This window comes from Dendropsophus ebraccatus, chromosome 14 (genome assembly GCF_027789765.1).
Source record: "Dendropsophus ebraccatus isolate aDenEbr1 chromosome 14, aDenEbr1.pat, whole genome shotgun sequence".
Classification (NCBI taxonomy): Eukaryota; Metazoa; Chordata; class Amphibia; order Anura; family Hylidae; genus Dendropsophus; species Dendropsophus ebraccatus.
In genome coordinates this window covers 38320595-38344720 of record NC_091467.1, presented here as the reverse complement: position 1 = coordinate 38344720, position 24126 = coordinate 38320595, and the positions used below count along the sequence as shown (strand labels likewise).

At 44.4% G+C, this 24126-nt stretch overlaps 1 protein-coding gene across 2 annotated transcripts in view; it reads left to right on the top strand.

The window, feature by feature from the left end:
* CYTH1 (cytohesin 1) overlaps window positions 1-24126 on the top strand; it is an 88722-nt gene that overhangs the window by 5443 nt on the left and 59153 nt on the right. The window contains exons 2-4 of one of the 2 annotated variants that reach the window (XM_069951995.1): window positions 15345-15427; window positions 23117-23181; window positions 23404-23470. In XM_069951995.1, the coding sequence (XP_069808096.1) occupies window positions 15345-15427; window positions 23117-23181; window positions 23404-23470 (215 nt within the window). Of the gene's footprint in view, window positions 1-15344; window positions 15428-21928; window positions 22111-23116; window positions 23182-23403; window positions 23471-24126 lie in introns of those variants that run through there. The other variant, XM_069951996.1, reaches the window with a different exon arrangement.

Below are 24126 nucleotides of genomic sequence, written 5' to 3'. Positions count from 1 at the left end.
ACAGATTTTGGAAGCCAAAGCCAGGAATGGATCTGAAAACAGAAATCTCAGTCTTTCCTTTATGACCTGATCCCTCTTTATTGTCTGTTCCTGGCTTTGGCTTCAAAAATCTGTCAGATAAATCTTTCTGTGTAAAAGCACCATAAGTCTCCATGGTTTGGAGATGTGTATAAGCTTGGTGGAAGACACGAAGTAGATGAAAACATACTCACCAGCTCTGGAGGATCCCAGCCAGGAACCTAGGCAAGGAGCTGACAACTATACTGGGAGACGAAGAGGCCTCCTTTGCATTCTCTGTCACCTAACAAAATGTTAGGTGATGAGAAAACCAATCTATCTAAATTGACAGTCAAACTATAAATCAATGTATCTCAGGAACAGCAGGATGTTTCAAAAATACTGTAAAAAGGTTTGTAGTCAGGGCACCCTAAAGGAAACGTGACAAATCTAATCTGCTAATCTCTCCCTTTTGTGCATAGTATGGTAAGGGCCCTATTACACAGGACAATTATCGTGCGAAAAATCGTTGTCGTTTGAATTTTATCGATAATCGTTCTGTGTAGTTGCAGGCAACAATCGAAAAACCGTTTGTATGTTCTTGACCGTTGATTTAGCTCTGAACCTAAAATTATCGTTAATCGTTCACTTTAATTCCACATTCATTTGCTCAAGTTCCGCATTTTTTCACTAATCGTTCAGTGTAATTGCACAATGTTCATTGTTTTGCAGAAGGAATCCTAGTAACGATCGCAATAACGATCATAACTATCGACCATCATTCTGTGTAATATGGTGAACGATTTCAGGTTAACAATAAACAATCTCGTTTGCTATCGTTTATAGTTAGTCGTTAATTGTTAAAAATCGCTCCGTGTAATAGGTGCCTAAGTCTGTTACCTTAATCCTCTGCACTATTCCTGTGTATTTTAATAGGTGTATCCTTTTTCTAATCGGGTGGTTTAGAGTACTGGGGGCGAGACTTCTGCCCCCAAAGCACTGATCTGCCCCTGGCTGGACAGATCGGTGCTCTGGGGGCAGAAGTCTCGCCCCCAGTGCTCTAAATTGCCCGATTAGACTGAGGATATAACTGCTAAATACACAGAAATGGCGTCGCATACACCAAAATGCGATATAAACAGGTTAAATTTGTCTAACCTGCTGATAGTTTCCCATTAATGTCAGGAAAGTCTTGTATAATGTCAGGAAAGTCATATATATATAATTTTTATTTTTTATTTTATTTTTTTAACTGAAAAGTACTTTGAAAAACTGTGTCATCTCACTTCTGCTTTTGTGGGAAGTTTGTGTGGTATAGGCCAAATGTTAACATGTTTGTTAAGTTGCTGATGTCTGCATAAGCAATGCAGGGAGGAAATGAGTTATGTACTTCTTAAAGGGGTATTCCCCCAAAAAAATTTTTGCATTAATACGTTGCCCACCCGTAGCTTTCCATTTTTCCAATATCAATCCATTATGGATTCTGCACAGTTTTGATGCATTCCCCCCACCGTTTGCATAGAATCATCAAATCTCAGTCCAACCCGACACCACTCCCTGCTCCTGGCCCCGACCCTCCGAGACGGCATCACGTGTCCTCCCTCTCTTCAATGGGCTGGCTTCTAACCCGACTCCCTCCCCCCAGGTCACTTTTGTGCCCCTTCCCTGAGCTCACCTATGGCCCCCATACTGCACCCCCTGACATTGCCCCCCTGCAGCTTACATTTATCCTGGGTCGTTCCGGGAGCAGCAGCACCGTCCAGCAGCCGTCACCGGCGGTGGATTACTGCTGCCACTCTGTCTATGGAGGATGAGAGGAGACTGGAGCACGGCAACCCCTCCCCGCAATGCACCACTGGCGGCTCGCGGAAGCAGCACCCCTCCCCCCGCAACTTGTAACTATGGAACGGAAGCAGCTAGGGAGACGTCTCAAAATTCTCAGGGGGACTTGGTGAGTAAGGCCAGCTAGGTTTGGGAACAGGTGTTTTTTTTTTTTTTTTTTTTTTTTTAGCTCTTGGGGAGGGGGGGGGGAATACCCCTTTAACTATCTTCTTTCATGGACAAAAAAAAAGCCTTTGGCTGCCATACTATGGTAGGAATTGTAATTTTGTAACAGATAGAAAGCCACAGGTTGAAAAACACAGCTGTAGGCAGTCCTATGTGCAGCTATATGGTACCTCAACAAGGCACCATAGCTCTTCTAGGAACAATGTTGCAAGGAAAGAATAACATCTTAAAGGGAACCATTCACCCCGTAGCCCCCGGCAGAAACTGACATACAGTGACATAAAGATCAATATACTTACCACATCGCTTCCGGTCCCGTCCCGGATCCCGTTATGGACACAGAGAAATCGACGATTCTTCTTCTCGCGCCCATTATGGTAATGAGCGCCGCCGGGTCCGAAGTCCAGCCTTCTTCCCGCCTCCGACACTTGATTGACGCCGGGTCCTCTTCCTCCTCGTCTTCTTTCTTCTCGCCGGATCCCACGCAGGCGCCATGACAGTCGTTTTCCACAGCTTCACTGTTTACTGCGCGTGCGCCGATTGTCTCGAACACGTATCCTGTTTACCACACAGGCGCAGAAGAGGTGACAAGACCATCGCAACGGCGCCTGCGCGGTAATTCGTCAGAAGACTGAAGACTTCAATCAAGTTCCAGGAGGCGTGGATGGGTGGCGACGAGAAGAGGACCTCATGAATAAGTTGGACTCGTCCGTCGTTTCCTATGGACGTTGGACTCATCTCAGCTCATTACCATAATGGGTGGGAGAAGAAGAATCTGCGATTTCTCCGTGTCAACAACAGGATCCGGGATGGGACCGGGAGCGATGTGGTAAGTATATTGACCTTTATGTCACTGTATGTCAGTTTCTGCCGGGGGACACGGGCTGAATGGTTCCCTTTAAAGGGAACCTGTTATCACTTTTATTCAGCATGAAACTGAAGTAATTGTTGTCATCTACCTGTACTGCTGATCTTGATTGATCTCTTCCTGTACCCAAACAGGGAGAGATGTATTTATCAAGGCTGGTGGTGGGAAGAAGCTGCTGGGGAACCCTAATGACTCGTAGTTGAGGCATCATGAAAATCATGACAGTTGCCCTTTAGTATGGCATCCCGTAGTGCGTGCCTTTTTTTTTTTTTCCATGGAGCTCATTAAGGCCTCATTTCCACGTTCTGTGCTTAGTTCATATATGGATGATGTATCAGTACACTAGTGCGAAGACTCAAATAGTTTCAGAGCTCACTTTATCAGCCTGCTGCCTTTGAAAGCTATGCCGCTCCCCCCCCCGGGTGCCTGGAAATGCTGGATCCAGTCCTGGGAGAAGTTTCCCAGCATTATATCCAGCTTTTCCAGGCACCCGGGATGGAGAAGCACGAAGCGCCATGGACTTCAAATTAAAGCAGCAGGCTGATGAAGTGCACTTGACTGAATATGGAGAGTGCACACTGACTGTGCATTGCACCTCCATATTCAGTTGTTTGTAGTTAACCAGGAAGGGGTTAATGTTCTTCCTTGGTTGCTGTGTGCTTTTGCCCTCCCCCTCCTTCTTGTTTCCTGTCAGAGCTTCTCCTGGGCTTTTGGGCCAATCCTGAGGCGTGACGTCACCTCCCCTGTCAGCAGTATATATGGGTAATCTGTGTCATCAGCCTCCAGTCCACAGATCATCAGCGGTGGTTTTGCCCGCCCTCCCTTCCTTGTTTCGAGAAGTCACAGCAGGCGGAAGTTTTATAGAAGTTTGGTAGCACAGCGAACATGCGCAATCGGAGTCGGCGGCAGCAGACCCCTTTACTACCTCACATTCTGGTGTTATAGGCACAGTGTGCCAGTTGGTACTAATGTTCTAGTTATGAGAAAATAAATGCTGTGGCCCACCACCATCCAGCACTAAAAGTTATGACTGTGTTTGTGTGTTTATTCCTGGCTACCAAGGGTTAGTTTGATGGGAGTATATGGACAGTCTAAGCAGATTGCCGAGCCAAAGCTGCCAAAGCAGAAGGCCAAGCCATTCACTTTCACTCATCTGTAATCCTAATGAATGATGATGCTGGGAGCTCCAAAGTCTGTTCCATAGCACATGTTCTATATACGGACTGTGCACAGAGAGTGGAAATGTAGCCTTAGGCCATGGTTCCAAATTTTCTATACTAAATTGGGCCCAAATCTATGACAGGGAGCCTGGAGTTTTATCCACAAAGTAGGGATAGATTCAATCACAAAATCCCCCAACGAAAATACAATGGTTCAATTAAGGGACATATACAATGAGGTGTCCCTGGAGTTTTGACTCCAATGACCACTATGACGAACAATCTTAAATTGTTCACCCTATTGTAAGGGACGATGATCGTTACTTAGTCTTTCTTGCACTTGTCCTTTTCTGGTTGATAGAACAGTGAACAACCAAAAGATGTGTAAATCATACCGAACAATTTGTGAACGATCAATGATGAAAATAGGTTAGATTCTATCAAACTAGCAACGATTTCTCATTGGTCATTTAATCGTTGCCTGCTGTTACACGAAACAATTATCACTTAAATCCGAACTAATGTTTTTTAACAGTTTTCTTATAATATAGTTTCTGCTTATTTTTCCCTTTTAAATTTATGAGTTATTCCATGCATGTATGTCATCTTATTGTGTCTTTATTTTTGTATGGTCTGTATGTCTGTTTGGTCCTTGTATGCTCTAGGAATCCATAGCCTTTGGTTGTAGTGTTTTAACCATGTGAGTGCTGGTGAGCAGTGGCACTCGTGTGTGTGTGTGTGTGTGTGTGTGTGGCAGCGTGTGTGTAGAGCTGTGCGGACTGTGTTTGGGTGTGATTTATGCTCAGTTTGCCACCTGAGTGGTAAGTGAGTGCAAGATTGAGTGAATGGAAATGGATCAACCCCTTGCAGTGGCATCCACGTCCCGTGCTACTAAGTGTGCATGTGACAGCAGCATTTTGTGGCTGTTTGTAATACATGAGGGCTTGTTTTGGCCGCATGTGGGGATGTGGGGATGCAGCAAGGAATAGTAGGTGAAAAAGAATCCTTAGGCCAGAGGATCATGGTGAGGTAACAATAGGCTGTTTATTATGTTGTATAAAATGGCAGCAATATATAAAACATTTTTAGAAAGCTGGAGTACCCCTTTAAGAGTTTTTCTGCTAGTTTAAAAGGAATATGTGAGTTCCACACCAGGTAGAGTTTTGCAGCCACAAGCAGATATGTAATAGGGAGATAAAACAAATGTTATTGTCTTCGCTGATTTTCCATTTGCAAAGCTTTTTTGGAAGCTGAAGTGTCACAGAAGCGACGCTAAGCCACTGCATGCACACCTCTTCCCACTTTCTAGGCCGTATTACACAGCCTAATGTTCCAGGGGAAGTGTGCACTGACCAGCTCAGTGCTTGCATTGACCACTCCCTGCCTGTACTATTATATGCACAGACAGTGAGGAGGGAGCAGCAGGAGGGGTCGCCTGAATGATCCTATCTGCTGGCAATGTGCAGCAGACATTGTGAAAGACATGTTAAAAGACCACAATCAGCCAACATCATGCACGTTGGCTGATGGTGGCCTTTAAATACATATTGTTACACTAAACGATTATTGACCTGAATGGTCGGTAACTGGTCAGGTAAGGCCGATAGTTTTTCAGTGTAATGCTGCGTTTACACAGAGCGATTAACCATATCGAAAGAACGATTTATTTATTTTTATTTTTTTAGAACGATCAGCGTTTAGACGGAACGATACAGCAATATCGTTTAAGCCTATCACACACTTAGGTAAAATCTGTGAACGACTGTTTACACTGAACGATCTGCGAATTTTTTACGAATGACGAACGACGATTTAAGAACATGTTAGATCAAAATGAACGATTTCTCGCTCGTCGTTTGATCGCTGCGTTTACTCGTACGATTATCGTTCGAATTTGATCATTATCGTGCAAATTCGCACCATAATCGTTCAGTGTAAACCCAGCATAATAGGGCCTTCTTCCTGTCTTGTCTGATTGCAAATATGTTACTCTGCAAATGTCCATCAGTAAAGACAAAGGCATTTTTATTTAGCTCCCTATCTTCCCCTGTATGCAGCTTTCTACCTGGTACAGACCTGACAGATTCTCTTTAAGAAAAAAATTACATTACATAATTACATACCTGAACAGGGATAAAAATAAAAGGCACATCTCTTAAAATGAGTCACCAGTTCAGTCAGGTGATAGGGAAAGCTAATGCAGTTCTGGCCTGTACAGCTAGAGGTATAACCATGAGGAAGAGAAGATTGTCATCCCGCTGTATAGAGCTCTATTGTGACCACATCTGGAATGCTATTTCCAGTTCTAGAGACTTCTAGAAACATTGCTTCAATGTGACCTGGACATCAGTGCATCAATGATCTTTGGTCATGAAGGGGTTAATAAGAAACAAGGGGACACAATCTGAGGAAATATTACTTTAATGAATGAATAGTAGATGCACTTTAATGAATGAATAGTAGATGCTTGGAACAAACTTTTGCATATGAGGTTGGTAAAGGCCCTATAACATGGGATGATCTGGAGGAGCAAGCGAGCGCCGACCTGTCAGGTCAACGCTCCCTTGCTCCGCGTTCCCCATTTACTGCCGATGCTATTACACACACCCACAGCGAGCGGGTAAGTGCGGGGGAGGGGGCGTGGGGAGCTACGGGAGGGGCTTTAGATCTTAGGATCATCCAGGGAGCTCATAGGGGATGGCAGCGGTCTACTGCCACCACTCCTATTACATAGAGCGACCGCCAACAGATTGTCGATATTGTTGTAGATTTTTTCCAACATCTTGAAAGGCAAGGATCAGCTGACATTGTTCATGTTGGCTGATCATTGCTTTTTAACAGTAGCTATTACACCAATCAATTATCGACAAAATACGACCAATAATCGCTTAGTGTAATAGGACCTTAATACTCACCGGCGCTCTTATTCCCCCTCCTTAAACAGATAGGGCCTTTTCTACTCCCTCACACAACTCCTTTATAAACGTGTAATTATCCTGAGGTAAGGGTAAAAGGAACTAATGTAAGGACAGACTTGATGGACCACATGGTCTCTTTCTTCCAACAATCTCCTATGTTTAGGACTGTTAAGGCCAGTGATTGTACATATGATGATGCAGCCAATATGTGCAATTTCACACAACGTCCACCGCCATTATAACTAGCTATAACTGACCTCTTCATAGAAGCTGATCAGGTTAGTCTGACAGGACTGATTTCTCATAAAACTATGCTGGTGCTGTGTTATCAGAGCTAGCTCCAGGTTTTTGTGGGCCCTTGGTCGAAAGAGCCACAGCGGGCCCCTTTTGAATAGCAAATTATATGGCATCATTATTAGAGGGTCTCTAGCTCTCAATTCTGTGTAGGGGATCAGCTGTGTTATATACGTATTATCCCCCCTCCTGTATGAGTGCGTTTATATCTATCTCTCGGGCACATATATATACACACACTCATACAGAAGAAGGATAATAAGTCTATAATACACTGCTGATCACCTACACAGAATGGAGAGATATATACACTAGAGATGAGCAAACCTCGAGCATGCTCGAGTCGATCCGAACCCGAACTTTCGGCATTTGATTGGCGGTGGCTGCTGAACTTGCATAAAGCCCTAAGGCTATGTGGAAAACATGGATATAGTCATCGGATGTATCCATGTTTTCCAGACAGCCTTAGAGCTTTATCCAAGTTCAGCAGCCGCTGCTAATCAAATGCCGAACGTTCGGGTTCGGATCGTCTCTAACTCGAACCCGGTTCGCTCATCTCTAATATACACTCAAACAGGAGGAGTATAATAAGTATATAATACACTGCTGTTATTATCACCTTTTTCACCTCGGGGCACACCTACCAAATAAAGTTTTACAAAATAACAAAAAAAAAAAACGTAACTCGGTAACTCACAGGTGACGTCTTCTTTGATCTGAGGCGATCTCTCTGTGTTTCCTCTCCATCTTGCCCAGACCACCATGATGATTTCTTCAAGCTACAATTCTTCTCTTCAGAACCTGTCAGACAAACATCTTAGGCTCCGCACATTTCCGGCAACTTCCTTCCCTTTTTCCCACCCATAGGCTCCCAAACAGTAGTAATTCTGCTGATTGGTGTCATGTTCAGTAAAGTGGCATCCCGTCATATCCGCCCAGCACTCGTGCCAGCAACCCCCCCCCCCCCCCCCCCCCCCCCCCCCCCCCCCCCCCCCCCGGTGCCGACAGTGAGTCCGGGGGATGCGGCGGGCGGCTTTGCTGGCGGTGTCCAGTGGCTCACTGCTCGGGCGTGCCCAATGGGTGTGGCTTAGAATATCTGTGCCCTAACTTTGCAGCACCCCTCCGTCCCTCCTCTACACCTTCTTAATCATTAGGAATGCCACTGGAACATATTCTCCATGCTGAACATTGCACAGGTGCCGTAACAATCCAGCCCATGTGCCGGGCTGACACAGATGGGGAATAGGAGACAATCTGCCTGAAGCATTCCTAATGATGAAGAGGGCGGGGAGGAGGGACAGAGGGTGTGCCAGCCTAATGCATACACAATGTAGGCCACGCCAGTTGGGCACTGGGCTGCCATTTTAAAGGTTGTCTTTTTTTTTACAAATATGTATGTTCTAATTTTTTTAACTTTTCCAAAATAAAATGCAGAACCAACTTAACATTCCATTGATGACAGACAAAAAGACATACGAGTAGTATCCCAATATCTCCAGACATTCGCCTCTGCCTGATTTAATCATATATGGGGTAAAAGAAACCTCAAGTTTCCCGGTCACAGTCCCATCCGCCCTCCAGATTGAAGACGTCCCACCCTGTCCCCCTAGCAAATAATATCCAAAATTCGACGACCTGAGTCAGTCCCCTCCAATTTCTGCTCTGTTTCGCGTGTTGGCTGGCGGGAGACAGAGAGATCCCAACGTCCCTGCTAGATCACTCTGGCAGTACCAATCGGTACACTGAAAGGGAAATACAATTTCATGGATTTCCTGGGGCTGATAATGTGTTTCCAGGAAAGACTGCCATCTTTTAAAGATTTTTTTTTTTTTTTGGTGCCTAGGCTCTTAGGCTCCATGCAGAGCAACATATCTATTCCAAAGAGCAGTTTAAGTTGGGATATCACCATGGATATCTCTGGAACATTCTTCGCCAGCCACACCTGAAACAGACATCGTAAAGCGACATGTAATACAATGTGGACTATCTCAGGGGTTGTGCTCACAGTGCCCTCGTCTTCAGGAGGCCTCAGTTGGTGGAAAAGATATGCCTGCGGGGTATCTGGTATCAGAATGGTTAACAATGGTTGTTAATATAGGTAGAAACTGAACGCCAATACGTTTTAGAATAGTTGCATTCCCACACCCCATGCCATAAATTCGTGAGAGGCATATCACACTTTGGACAGGTAACAATTCTTAAAGGTTGTCTTTTAGGACAATAACTGCATCACCTGCCAAACTGACCCCAGGACAGATCTTAGATTAAAAGCAGTTATCCGAAGGAAGAAGTGGTTTGGGGGGGGGGGGGGGGGGTCAGATTGTGGGTACAGAGTCGCTTTAAATATTGGTACCAAATTACCTAGTGCCCCCGCCCCCAACCCAGCGTTATCAGAATCAGAGCTCCACACACAGTATTATGCCCTGAAAATGCCTCCACACTGTATTAAGAGCCCCAATACATACGGTAGTTACCTTTATCAGTGGCTGCGGCTGGGCAACACACAGCCAATCAGTGTGTTGCCCAGCCGCAGCCACTGATTGGCTGGGCGGCAGAGCAAGACGCCGGGACCCTGTGCAGCCAGAGCCAGGTAATGTATGGAGACAGCGGTGCGGGACCAGTGCGGGAGCCGAAGGGGTTAAGGGGGCGGCTGCATTACATACACGCAGCGGTCTTTCAGACCACTGCTTGTATGTAGTGATAGGGGCCTTCCAGGACCTCGGCTCGTAGCAGAAACTCACAGCGAGTTTTTTGCTGCGAGTCGGTATGTGTGAAGGCACCCTAACACAGTACTTAATTCCTGCAAAACTCTAGGATCGATGCCTTCTGGACCCACTGACTTGTTGCATTAGGCAGATTTATGTGAGGATTTACACAATCTCTGTTTTCCATCAGGATTTACATCAGTTCTGTTATCTGTTAAAGGATTCTCCTCTCTAAATACAGTAGAGAAGAATGTATTTAGTAGATTTGCCTTTTCCTTATTCCCTCCACCATTACACCTAGATTATTTTTTTATGGGACCAACATTTTCAGTTTTAAGTCTCTTATTGTTTATATAGGTAAATAACATTTTGGGACTATTTTAACATTCTTATTTTTTAGACCATTCATTCTTCTTAATTGTTTAGTGCTTTACACAGAGATTTATCTGACAGATCTTTGAAGCCAAAGCCAGGAACAGTCTATAATCAGAGAACAGGTCATAAAGGAAAGACTGAGATTTCTCATCTTTTCAAATCCGTTTCTGGCTTTGGCTTTAAAAATCTGTGAGATAAATTTCTCTATGTAAATACACCCTTAGTATTTTTTTTTTTTTTTTTTTAGTAGTGTTTTTCTTTTCTATAATTTATTGCATCCCGAACAGCTGTAGTTAACCACATTGGTTTTCTCCTACTTCTACTACTACATGTATTCCCATAGGGTATGTGTAATTCTAGGATGTTCCTAAAAATGTCAAATTTCTCTTGTATACTTTTAGTTTTCAGGGAATTGTCCCAGTCTGTTACCAAGGTCCTCGCTTTGTTTTTAGAAATTGGCCTTCCTGAAGTTTAATGTTTTTGTTGCCCCCCACCTAAGCGTTTTATTAAGACACCAGACACCGCGGATGCCAGCAAGAAAGGTAATAGCTCCACACAACAAAGTTACATAATTTTGTCATGTGGTGCTAGATTTTAAAAAAATAAAAAAAATGCTGCACTACCCTTTTAAACACTTCTCCAACCTTTTTAGCTATATTCTCCCTCGGCACAGATGCAACCTGCCCCTACTGTAAAGCTTTTAACCAACAGAGAAGTTGGTCCAGTTCTACATGAACCCAAATCCCTCTATCCTACATCAGCTCTTGAGACACTTATATACCTCCCTAATGTCCTCCTGCTCTCTGGTGTGGTACAGGTGATATTTCAGTAAATATTACCTTAGAGGTACTAAGTCCTAGTAATCATTTTAACCCCTTCACACCCACAATATGTGCATATACATTCCGATTGCACATGCCCTGTGCAGCAGGAATGCATATATACTGGGTCTGGGCTCCCGATTACTTACACTGACAGGCAGGGTAAAACACTTACCGCCATCCTGTCGGATCAGCAATCTGTGCATAGAGTCTGCTCTCATGCACATATCGCTGATAGTACTGATCAATGCTGTGCTGGGCGGCTCTGTCACTACAGTGCTGCTGCGATTCAAAGTTTCCCTGCTGCTGGCATTATATTGACAAATCATGCTGGGGCAGGGAACAATTACTTTCCTTCCCGGTCCATAAGGTCCGCAGATTTGCGGCCGTGTGAATGCCCCCTAAGTATACATTCTTTATTATATTCCTGAATGACCCTGTCTGCCGGTATTTTAAAAAAAAATTTCACTGCACTTCTATATAACACTGCCGTTTGTATTGAAGATAGTGGTAAAATATCTCTTGTCCACTAACATTCGTTCAGTGTTGTCTTTTTCTTCAGGGTGGTGGTCACTTGTTCTTGTCTGTGTAAAGTCCCCTTCCTTGGGCAGCTGTCTTCTTTTGTGTCGCCTTCCTCCCTTACTTATTGGGAGGTATATTTTTACCTCTCTTCTTGAAGTTTCTAAAAAAGACACATTAGAAGAGGTAGACTAGGTAAAAGCATAAAAGTTCTCCTCCCCCACTCCTTCCTAGTGGTGTGTCTGAACCATTTGTATTTTTTTTTTTTTTCTTATGTGGATAATTCTGGGCCTTCCAACACCTTAGTAGGTAAATTTGATGAAAATGAAGCAAAACTAACACAAACGTATTGAAATAATAACCCATTGAAGCAAATGGGGACTTAAATGGACTTTTTATGTTATTTAAACAACAGAGAAATTTCATTGAGGCAGACAGTCAACCATAGATTTTGACTTTGTATTAGTCATCTCTATTTATCATTAGGGCTGGTCTTCTTCACTGCTGTTTATGATTTCCAAGACTTATGAGCCTGTACTTGTTTTAGAGGGCGGTGAAAGGAAACAGGTTATAATTAATTGGGAGGTTTCAGGGTTGTTCTGTACCCGACATTTTAGTGTCCTCTAATGGAAGAGAACAATCCCTTAACATGCTGTAAATGTTTTCTCTAGCTCTATAGTGCTACTGATATCAGAATTCACCTTTCCTTAATATTCATTACAAGTTTCAGAATGTGACCTACAGTAAATCTGTATCTGTATTTGCATAAACAGGAGAAGCCACTTCCTATAGACGTGTGTGGAGTGCAGTTTGTTTTTCCCACCATGCATACCTTAAAGGGGTTATCCAGCGCTACACAAACATGGACACTTTTCCCCCTCTCTTGTCTCCATTGACTTCAATGTAACTGAGTTTGAAACCCCACCCAACCTGGAGACAAGAGAGGGGAAAAAGTGACCATGTTTTTGTAGCGCTGGATAACCCTTTTAATCATAAGATATTCTTGTTGGGTATATTGTATGTATACTTGGTTACCCGGAAGTTCATGACAGCATAGCCTAGCCATATGTCTATGCTTAGTTTACCTTTTTGTTTGCACATTTCACTTGCACAGTGCGATGAAACACATTAAGGGTATATTCACACGGGCGGGCTCGCAGCGAGATTCTCGCTGCGAGCCCGGCAGGTCCTGTCAGTTCCCATAAACTACATACTTGCTGCGGACCGCAGCGAGTATGTAATTATACCGCGCTTAACCACTTCTACTCCCGCCGGCTCCCCCGCTGTAAGCAGCATACATTACCTGTCCTTGCTGCATGGGTCCGGCGTCCTGCTCTCCCGTCCGGCCAATTAGTGTGTTGCCCAGCCGCAGCCACTGATTGGCCGGGCGGGAGAGCAGGACGCCGGACCCGTGCAGCAAGGACAGGTAATGTATGCTGCTTACAGCGGGGGAGCCGGCGGGAGTAGAAGGGGTTAAGCGCGGTATAATTACATACTCGCTGCGGTTGTTTAGACCGCAGCAAGTATGTAGTTTATGGGAACTGCCAGGACCTGCCGGGCTCGCAGCGAGAATCTCGCTGCGAGCCCGCCCGTGTGAATATACCCTAAATGCAGTCCTGTACTAACTTAAAATTTTAAATGTTTATTAGAAATTTTTCTGTCCCCTGGGAAAAATTCAATTACAGCCAGGAGCCAACTTTTACATCCCAAACAACACTTGGGGGGAGATGTATCAACGTAAAAAGGCGTATTTTTTGTCGGAAATGGGCCCGATGTGAATACATTTGTTCGCAAATGGCTGTTTTGCGAATAAATTTGCATCGGGCCAAATTCCGACCGGTATGCCAGGGGGGCGGAGAGGGGGGTGCGGATTCAAGCTCCACTTAATTCATCATTTTTTTTTTCCTGTAAATATAAGCAGGAAACCTACTCCAGCTCTCAGCTGCGCACTGGCGCACACAGGAATTATGTAGAGGCAGTCCGTCTCTACATAAATCTCCCTACCGTTGGAGCTGCGGGGACATTTTTAAGTCCGGTGCAGAAAACGCCGGACTTAATAAATGTTCCCCTTACTGTTATTTAAACAGTGTTAGTAAAGTCAACATCAAGTTGGTATGGACAGTATATTCTTCTTCAGGCTATGTTCACCTGGTGGTGATCCTTTGGTGTCCGTTAGCCCTCGAGCGCCCAGTCATCTTTGAATTTCCATGCCGTAAGCTTACACGTCTATGTGGGCTTTGCAGCGCAATCAACTAATAAAGACTTCTCCTGCAGCTTCTAACAGTCCATCACTTATCATGGCTTTCTCATAAAAATTATCAGTATTAAAAATTAAAGGATTCCTCATATAATCTTATATGGGGACTAAAAATGTGCGTTAAAAAAAAGAGTTTTGATAGATAAAAAAAAAACAACTCTTTCCACTGAGGAGAGAGAAGGCAAAAGTACCGGGGAGTTGCCAGCTGCCACACTACCGCTGCAGAGAGACGTGGGAAAGAGAGAGGTGCAGGGAGCTGGGGGAGGATAGAGGGAGTAATTCCTTTAGCGGACAGACTGGAGCAGCAGGAGCTGGCAGTGTGTGATGTGACATCACATATTTTACTGAAAACGCCATGCTGTAGTAAGTGCAGGGAAAATGCACTAGAAGTGCATTTCTCAAAATGTGTCTGTTAGTAACTTTCATAACTCTTGTTGGGCAATAACATATCTTAAAGATTTTGCTCGGACTTCTCCATTAAACATGTATCAGTGGCCTATTGCTGCTGACACAAGCAACAGCCGTCTTTCATGTCACTAAGGATAGGATCCATGTTGAGACTTGCCTCCCGTCTATGACTGTGCCTTCTTACGTACCCCTCTCTGCCCAAAGCTTTCTAGGCACTTTCAAACAACATGCAATTTTCCTTGACAAGACGTCTGCATTACCCTGCAGTTTTCCTGGCCTATGCTCTACCAAAAATTGAAGTCCTTTAGAGCAGGGCTGGGGAACCTTTCGGGTTCAGGTGTTAATAAAATCATTCGAGGGCCACACTCAATGTTATACTGTGCGCTGCACCGGGGTAGCGTGGGTACGCAGCACCCAGGGCAAGGCCAAGTAGTGTGTCTCTAGTGCCCCTGCTATTGTAGTTAACCCTCTGTGATGCACTTGTACCTAATGTGAATCCTTTGTGATGCCCGGTATCCAGAGTTGACCCCCAGTGGTGCCCCTGGTAGCTGTAGTTCAACCCTTATTGATGTCCCTGGTAGTCTAGTTAACCCCCCCCATCCATCACAATCAGTAAAATTAGTGCTGCACCTGCTTCTGGCCATTCACAGATGGTGGATCACTCAGGGGATTGGGGGATCCAGCCAAGCCTCCTGTGAGATCACGCAGTGTGAACTTAGCCTAAGCCATCCATATTTAGGTATATACAGGTGACTGGGTGTGATCACCTCAGCCATATAAGAGACAAGACTGGTTCTATGGTGATATTACATATGAGGTCACCTATGATGTGGATGTCACAACACTTCTGGTGGAAGTTCAGGTTAAGGTTGTTGACTTAGGAAACCATATGTGATTGTAAAAGTTGCTTTTATTGTTTTTACTGTTAAATAGCTAAATAGTCTTAATAGTCACGTGATCACCAGAGAATTATTAGATTTATAAACATTCAAATAAACTGTTTACTTTTCTGTAGCGCCTAATGATTTAACACCTCAGGAGAAAGAGGAACTGGAGAACATCCAGCGTAGGAAGCAGAAACTGCTGGAAGATATACAGGTGAGTGTTTTGTTGTCACTTCAAAATTTAAGCTAAAATTCATGCCATGTATCACATTAGACACTTTTTACATCTTGTTAGCTTTTAGGCGATACCCCTTGTCTAAGGTGGGACACCACTGCAGCTTCTGATTGGTTTAGGGGGCCTGTGAGGGTAGCATAAAGTTAGACAATAATATCTAAGGAAGTGCCAAATTTTACATACAGCACAAACCACTGTGATAAATGTGGTACATCTTGTCTAGTTCTAAGCTAGATTTAGGGAAACATAGAAGATCTGTACTCTTCTTCTGAGATGTTCCCTGTTATGAACCCTGCATGATCCACTCAATCAGTGATCTACCACAAGTTAATAGTCCTCTCCTGAAACGCTCTGTCCTGCTGGCACCCTGCCGGAACCTTACCTACCTGCCACCCCTGCCATCGGCTGCCGCATCTGTTCTATTTTATGAATAACTTTTTTTTAAGATAAGGTCTCCAGAACTGGCTACAAATGTGGTCTCACTAGAGCTCTGTACAGTGGGATCACAATCTTCCTCTTCCTACTGGTTATACCTTTAGCTATACAGCCCAGCATACGATTAGCTTTACCTACTACCTTGTTGCATTGGTGACTCATTTTAAATGGGTCAGAAATCACTACCCCTAAATCCTTTTCTTTTGAAGTCTTTGCTAACACAGAACTTCAGCTATGATGCTCAGATAGAGGATTCTTTCTCCACAAGTGCCTTATTTTACATTTGGAAACATTGAATTGCAGTTGCTATTGATTGGACCACTTATCTAGTAATGCTAAATCATTTTCCATATTACTGACAGCTCCAGGAATATCAACCCTATTACCAGGGCCGTATTAAAAGCTGCTGCTGCTCTAGGCACTAAACCTGAAGACGCCCCATTTTGGGGAGGTTTTGGAATCGCGATTTTCATGGTTTTTAACAGCTTAAAAACATAAACAAGTTTCCACATTGCATCAATGATTAGAGCAGTCTGCATATTGTCTTAAGGAGTACTCACCACAGGATTTGTAGGTAGTGATGAGGGAGCATCTTGCGATACTTGAGAAAATTGGATCATTCTTTTCCTGTAAGTTTGGGTGCATTTTCTCAGCAAATCAACATGCAGGAGACTCTGGTACATCCTGTGATCACTTGGGACCCATAAATGTCGATAGCAGCGATTGCTTGGCCAGATCATATGACCCTGACATATAAAAATCTGGGCCGGCGGCGCTTGGCTCACATGCGTGCTGGGAGAGAATAGGGACAAAGCTGCTGCTTGTCAGGGAGAGCGTTAGGGAGGGAATTAGTGTTCCAGTAGGCAGGGATAATCTAAAAAAGAACCTTTTAAAATCTTTTTTTTGGATTACTCCAGACTGCTGACTGGGACTTGCAGTGCAGCTACCACGCTTTTAGCACCACACTGTGGTGATCGGCTGCTGGCAGAAAGGGGACAGCAGGTGTAGCATACAGACCCCAAAGAAGTCCTCAGTACTATTATATTTTTTGTGGCTGGTGCTGTTGTATGTTGTATTGCTGTGAAATGTAGTACAGCTGCATAGAACCTCACTGCTCATTGTCCTGTTAACATGTGGCATACACCATATACCACCACTTACACACAGACTATACGACAACCTCCAAAAACTAGTGTGACCAGTATTTTTTTCTTATTTTTTCATTTCTTAGTGCAGCCATATCCAAGCTCACTGCTAATTGCCCTGTGTAAGAGGGTGCCATACACCATATAGCAGAACTTACACACAGACTCTATACGACTACCTCCAAAAGTAGTCTCAGTAATATATTTTCTTCGCTGCACTACAGATCACAGCAAGCCATAAGTTTTAACTGTGCAGTGTCCATAAAATGGTGAACCCCAGGGGTAAGAGACGTGGGGTTCAAAGCGATGCAGTGGGCAGAGGCCGTGGTTCTGTGCAGGGTGATGCAGCAGCACCCGTTAAGGAGGGAACAGTGGCAGGCGACAGACATTCACTCCCTAGCTTCTTCTCGCAACCTAGGGGGTCTCAGGGTACACCGCTATTGAAACCGCAGCAGTGTGAACAGGTGATGACGTGGATTGCGGATAATGTGTCCAGTAACTTATCCACCACCCAGTCTTCCACCCTATCCACGCTAGCCAAGGGAGTGGAACCCTTGCTCCAGCAGCTCGGCCTCCTTTCCCACAGCCTGGCCCCTCCAGGGAAAAGAGGAATTCAGATCCAACATGCTCCCAGGAACTCTTTTCTGGACCCTTCCCTGAGTCTGAGCAGCCAGAGCAGTTGATCTGTCCCGATGCCCAAACTATGCAGCTCACGCAGTCAGTGGGTGATGACAGTGGGGACTTTCAAGTGGGGTTTGAAGAGGTGTCTGATGATGATGAGACCCGGTTGTCAGACAGTGACGTTGTTGTCATGGCTGTAAGTCAAAGTGGGGAGCAGAGTGAGGAATTATAGGAAGAGCTGGTGTATGAAGACGAGATGACTGACCTGAGCTGGGTGGATAAGCTTAGTGTAGACAGTGCTTCTGAGGGGGAGGCAAGTTCAGCCACAGGACCAGTTGGAAGAGGGGTGGGCAGAGGGAGACAGGGCCAGAGCAAGTAGATCAGCAACTGTTTCACAGAGTCAAACTCCCTTGGCTGGGCCTAGATGTTCGCAAGTCTGTAGTGTGCAACCTGTGCCATGCCAGGATCAGCAGGGGAGCCACTACTACCAGCCTAACCACTACTAGCATGCGCAGGCATGAGTGCTAAACACCCCACTCAGTGGAACCAACCCGTTGAGTTACTGCAAGTCACTCCCCTGCTCCTTCCCTTGTGTCACGTGCTGGCTGTCAGTCCCCCCGCCCAGGCTTTTAGGAACCTCATGGCGGTGGCTGTCCCTCGGTACTCTGCTGTGTCAGGCCAAATTTTTGTGAGGTTGAATGCCTGCCTTATCTACCTTGTTCACTGATTTTCTCACTGCCATGCTGTCTCGGGTATAATTTTTGGGAGGTTCCATGCCTGCCTCATCTAAAGGCCGGTAAAGGCCACTTTATGGTCTTTTTTTTTTTTTTTTTTTTTTTTTAATTTTCAATTTTCAAAGCACACCGCAGATATTCACTCCCTAGCAACTTACGGGGCCTCAGGGTACAACCCTATTGAAAGTGCAGCAGTGTGAACAGGTGATCACGTGAAGAGAACATACAAACTTCATGCAGATGTTGTCCTTGGTGGGATTTGAACACAAGACCCCAGCGCTGAAAGGTTACAGTGCAAACCACTGAGCTACTCAAACTCAAACTCAATTTCAAAATCAAAATGAAATCAGCGGTGGGGAGAAGTGGTAGGTCACATGATACAGGGAAAATTACCCCAACTGCTAAAGTAGTTAGGGGGTGTCATGCCCCAGCCCAGGTCAGTCTAGTTAGTTAAAAAGACAAGTTTTTAAGGGGGGAGGAGTGGAGCAGTCAGCTTATCAGGCACTGGCAGGGGCCTCCAAGGCCTTTGACCTTCAAAGTGACCTTCAAGCCTTTGACCAAGGTCACATGTGCCTTGCCCATCTTGGTCTGGGTCAGCACTATTGTCTTGAGGTTGACCACCAGGCTGTTGCCCAGAATTTGGTGTAATGGTGCGATTAGGCAGCCTCAGAGGCATCCATGTATGCTGCCCCTGCTGTTTCCTGTCCATTTCCGTGGTGTCAGGCTAAGTTTTTGGGTGCTTCATATGCTACCTCTGTTTTAATGGTTCCTTGTGTTCTTACTGCCATGCTGTGTAAGGCTAAATTTTGGGGTGGTTAATATGCTAACTCTGTTTTAATCTTTCACTGTGATCACTGCCATGCTGTTGCCCAGAATTTGTCGTAATGGTGCGATTAGGCTGCCCCTGCTGTTTCCTGTCCATTTCCATCATTTTCTGAGATTGACAGGTTTTCACACAACCTTCCCTGTGCCAAGCTTGCAAAAATGCTTGAGTTTCCCATTGACTTCAATGGGGTTCGTTACTCGAAACGAGAACACGAGTATCGGTAAATATTCGTCTCGAGTAACGAGCACCCGAGTATTTTAGTACTCTCTCATCACTATTGGTAGGTAATAGCTCCAGGCATCACATTTAACATCGCCATACCAGATCTAAACAATACAGACATACTCTGACTGGATAACACTGCCATACCAGACCTGAATAATTCCACCATACCCCCTTGAAAAGACACCAGATTTACTGGCAAGTCTGAATGGGAGGTGGGAGATTAAAAAAAAATAAAGTTGTCTTCTTTCCCCTGCTCCCTGGTGCTGCCCCCCTAAAAGGTGCCGCCCCCCTAAAAGGTGCCGCCCTAGGCACCGGACCACGGATGCATGGGTGGACCCAGACTGCATAGGGCGCCTTTGCGAAAAATTTGCCTGGGCCCCCCTCCCCCCTTTGTTTCGCACCAACCTTTTTCACTTCGGGCACCCCTACCAAATGTTCTACATAATACAAAAAAACGCAATTAGTGGCTCACAGGTGACGTCTTCTTTGATCTGAGGCGATCACTCTCCGCTTCCTCTCCATATGGCCCAGACCACCATGATTATTTCTTGCAGCTACAATTCATCTCTTCAAAAGCTGCAAGTAAAACATCTTAGGCTCCGCACTTTCCCTTCAACTTCCATTCCCTTTTTATCTACCTATAGGCTCCCACATAGCAGTAATTCCACTTATTGGTGTCATGTGCAGTAAAGTGATTAGGTGGGATCCCCCATATAGTCATAACACTATCTTCTATGACCCCCCCCCCCATAGTAATAAGGTGTCCTGCTGTGCCTTCCATATTGTAGAAATATCCCCTGCTGTGCCCTATATAGTAGTAATGCCCCCTGTTGTGACCCCCCTATAGTAAATAGTACTTACCCCATATCATACTACAGGCTGAGACTCAGAGATAGCTCTACTGACAGACTTTATATACTGGTAGTTTGTGCCCATATGATGCAGCTGCACCCCATATCATACTACTATCCCCTTCATCCTCCTGCCCTTCCATCATCATACTACTACCCCCTTTATCCTCCTGCCCTTCCATCATTATACTACCACTACTACCTCCTTCATTCTCCTGTCCCTCCATCAACATACTACTACCCCTTCATCCTCCTGCCCTTCCATCATCATACTACTACCTCCATTCTCCTGCTCTTCCATCATCCCCCTGCCCTTCCACCATCATACTACTACCTCCTTCATTCTACTGCCCTTCCATTATCATACTACTACCGCCTTCATTCTCCTGCCCCTCCATCATCATACTCCTACCCCTTTCATTCTCCTGCCCCTCCATCATCATACTCCTACCCCTTTCATTCTCCTGCCAATCTGCACCTCTATAACACAATTGTGTGGTGCTGATAATTTCTCTTGACAGTCTGATGCCTTTACAAGGCCTATGTACCAGACATAATGACTTTTGATTTAGGGTAAATTCACACTGAAGGATCCGCAGTGGATTTTACGCTGCTAATTCGCAGCGAAATACGCTGCAGATCCTATGCCAATGATTTTCAATGAGGATACATACTCGCAGCGGGATTTACATCCTGCTGCTAGTATGTATGTGACAGCGCCATTAACCCCCGCCTGCCGGAGCATACTTTTTTTCTCTTCCCCGCTGTGGCTTGCTTCGGAGGCTCCCGGCGTCTTCACGTCCCATTCAGCCAATCAGTGGCTGCGGTAGGGCAGTGCACTGATTGGGTGAACGGGACGTGAAGACTCCGGGAGCCTCCGAAACAAGCCGTAGCGGGGGAAGAGGTAAAGTATGCTCCAGCAGGCGGGGGTTAATGGCGCTGTCACATACATACTAGCAGCAGGATGTAAATCCCGCTGTGAGTATGTATCCTCATTGAGAACCATTGGCATAGGATCCCCAGCGGATTTTGCTGCGAATTAGCAGCGTAAAATCCACTGTGGATCCACCTGTGTGAATTTACCCTTAAGTATAGCTGAAGTAGCCTTTAACAGCAGACCGCCGATCCAACTGATCAATACTATGCAATAGTATCTGAGTATTGCTTATAATAGCCCCCACAAGATCTTAAAAAGTTCAAAAAATAAAAACACATACTGTATATATGTTTTAAATAAAATATTTATTAAAAAAAAGTTTAAATCTCCCCCTTCAAAATTTTTTTTTAAACAAAGCTAAATATAAACATCTATATCATAAAAATTAAAGTCTGTCTGTCCCATATAGACTTCCAAACGCCTGAACCGTTTGACCCCAAATTTGGTACACAGATACACTGGGTGCCCGGAAAGGTTTTAGCCAAGGTCCCGTCCCCGCCAGATGTACAGGAGGGGAGGGGAAAGAGCGCCCCATAGAGATGAATGGGAAAATCTCCTCACTGCAAACACAGGTGATATAATTAGCTGCAGCAGACACGGCAGTTGGAGCCTTAGCAACCAATAGGATTACTACTTTCATTTTCAAAGGGAGTTGTGGTTGCTAGGGCAGCTGCCTCACAACATCCACAGAAATAAGTGGTAGACCCCCTACTCCATCTATACAGTACATGTATACAGGGCCCCCTACTCCATCTATACAGTACATGTATATACAGGACCCCCTACTCCATCTATACAGGAATACAGGGCAGTATTACCAGCTGCTGCTGCCCTAAGCACTAAACCTGAGGATGCCCCATCCTCACTAACCAATTAGCATCAGGACTGGTAGGTAATACCTCCACACGTCACATTTAACACCGCCAGACCAAGCCTGACCAAAACCACCACACCAGACCTGACCAAAACCACCACACCTGACCTGACCAATACCGCCATACTGTGACTGGATAACACTGCCACACCAGACCTGACAAATACCACCATACTGTGACTGGATAACACCGTCATACCAGACCTGACCAATACCGCCATACTGTGACTGGATAACACTGCCATACCAGACCTGACCAATACCGCCACATTGACTGGATAACACTGCCATACCAGACCTGACCAATACCTCCACATTGTGACTGGATAACACTGCCATACCAGACCTGAACAATACCGCCATACTGTGAATGGATAACACCGCCATACCAGACCTGACCAATACCGCCATACTGTGACTGGATAACACTGCTATACCAGACCTGACCAATACCACCATACTGTGACTGAATAACACTGCCACAGCACCTCCACCAACTCTATACTACAGGTATACAGAACCCCAAACTATACACTACAGGTATACAGGACCCCCGAACTATATACTTCAGGTATACAAGACCTCCACCAACTCTATACGACAGGTATACAGGGCCCTCTATACACACTGACACTTTATACCCGTTAAGTATTTTATATTGTTGCATGTGGTATTGTCCAAACTAATTATCACATTCCTGATCTTGCATTGTCAGTGCCTTGAGCATAAAACGATAGCAAAATCCTAATTTTTTTTTTTTTTTTTTTTACATTGCATGACGAATGGAATTAAAAAAAAAAAAGATAAAAAGTCATATCTTAGCAAATGTGGTACCAACAAAAAAATAGAGATCCTGTTGCAATAAAATAAGCCCTCATTCAGCTCCAGAGGTCAAAATAAAACAAATTTTATTAGTTTTTCTTAAGAAAAAGTTTAAGTATTAAGTCTTTCTACAACATTATTCTACAACAATATTTTTTTTGTAAAATTATTATTATTATTTTATTATTTTTCTTCTAGAAACTTAAGGAGGAGATAGCAGAAGTTACAAATGAAATAGAAAATTTGGGGACTCTGGAAGAGAGGTGAGCAAAAACTTTCTATTCTATTTCCATGCAAAACTTATTTTTTTAAGGTGTGTGTGTTTTTTTTTTTTTTTTTTTTTTTTTTTTTTTGGTATGTGTGTGTAGGGTTAACTCTTTACATGTATCTAATTCTACTATGTCCCGAATGTTGATTGTCTTCATCCTTCTATTAGGGGAATAGCTAAATGTAAACCTTTTTTTTCCATTTGAATTGTTCAATAGGAAAAATATGCAAAAGAATAAACAAGTCGCAATGGGAAGAAAAAAGTTCAATATGGACCCTAAAAAGGTACGCAGTTTGTAAAATGAAATAACTGTTTGGATCCTGTTATCAATTGTTTCTTCAGAGATTTGTTCATCATAAACATAAAGTATTTATGCATGGGTGGGTGTTGATATAATACCCAGTTGCACAAGATTAAATACAGGAACATCAGCAGCAGTTGTGCCCACAGTTTCACATGTCGGAGGACAGCTGTGATTGACAGCTGCTATTATCTCTCCATTAACACATTAACAGTAATTCAGATGTACTTATTAAAATTTTAGAAAGAGAGCTAGTAACAAGGGGGCATACTAGTCCACTTACTAATTTAAAAAAATCCTATAAAGCAGAGTACTATTTAATATTTTTTCCAGATTTATCCCAGTTTGATAAATTTAGCCCATTTTTGGAAGGGTTATCCAAATTTAGGACATCGACTAGTTAGCTTCCTTTAAAGCGACTCTGTACCCACGATCTGACCCCCCCCCCCCCCCCCCCAAACCACTTGTACCTTCGGATAGCTGCTTTTAATCCAAGGTCTGTCCTGGGGTCCGTTCGGCAGGTGATGCAGTTATTGTCCTAAAAAAAACAACTTTAAAACTTGCAGCCCCGTGCCCTAACTTTCCAGCACCCCTCCGTCCCTCCATCCCACCCTCTTAATCATTAGGAATGCCACTGGA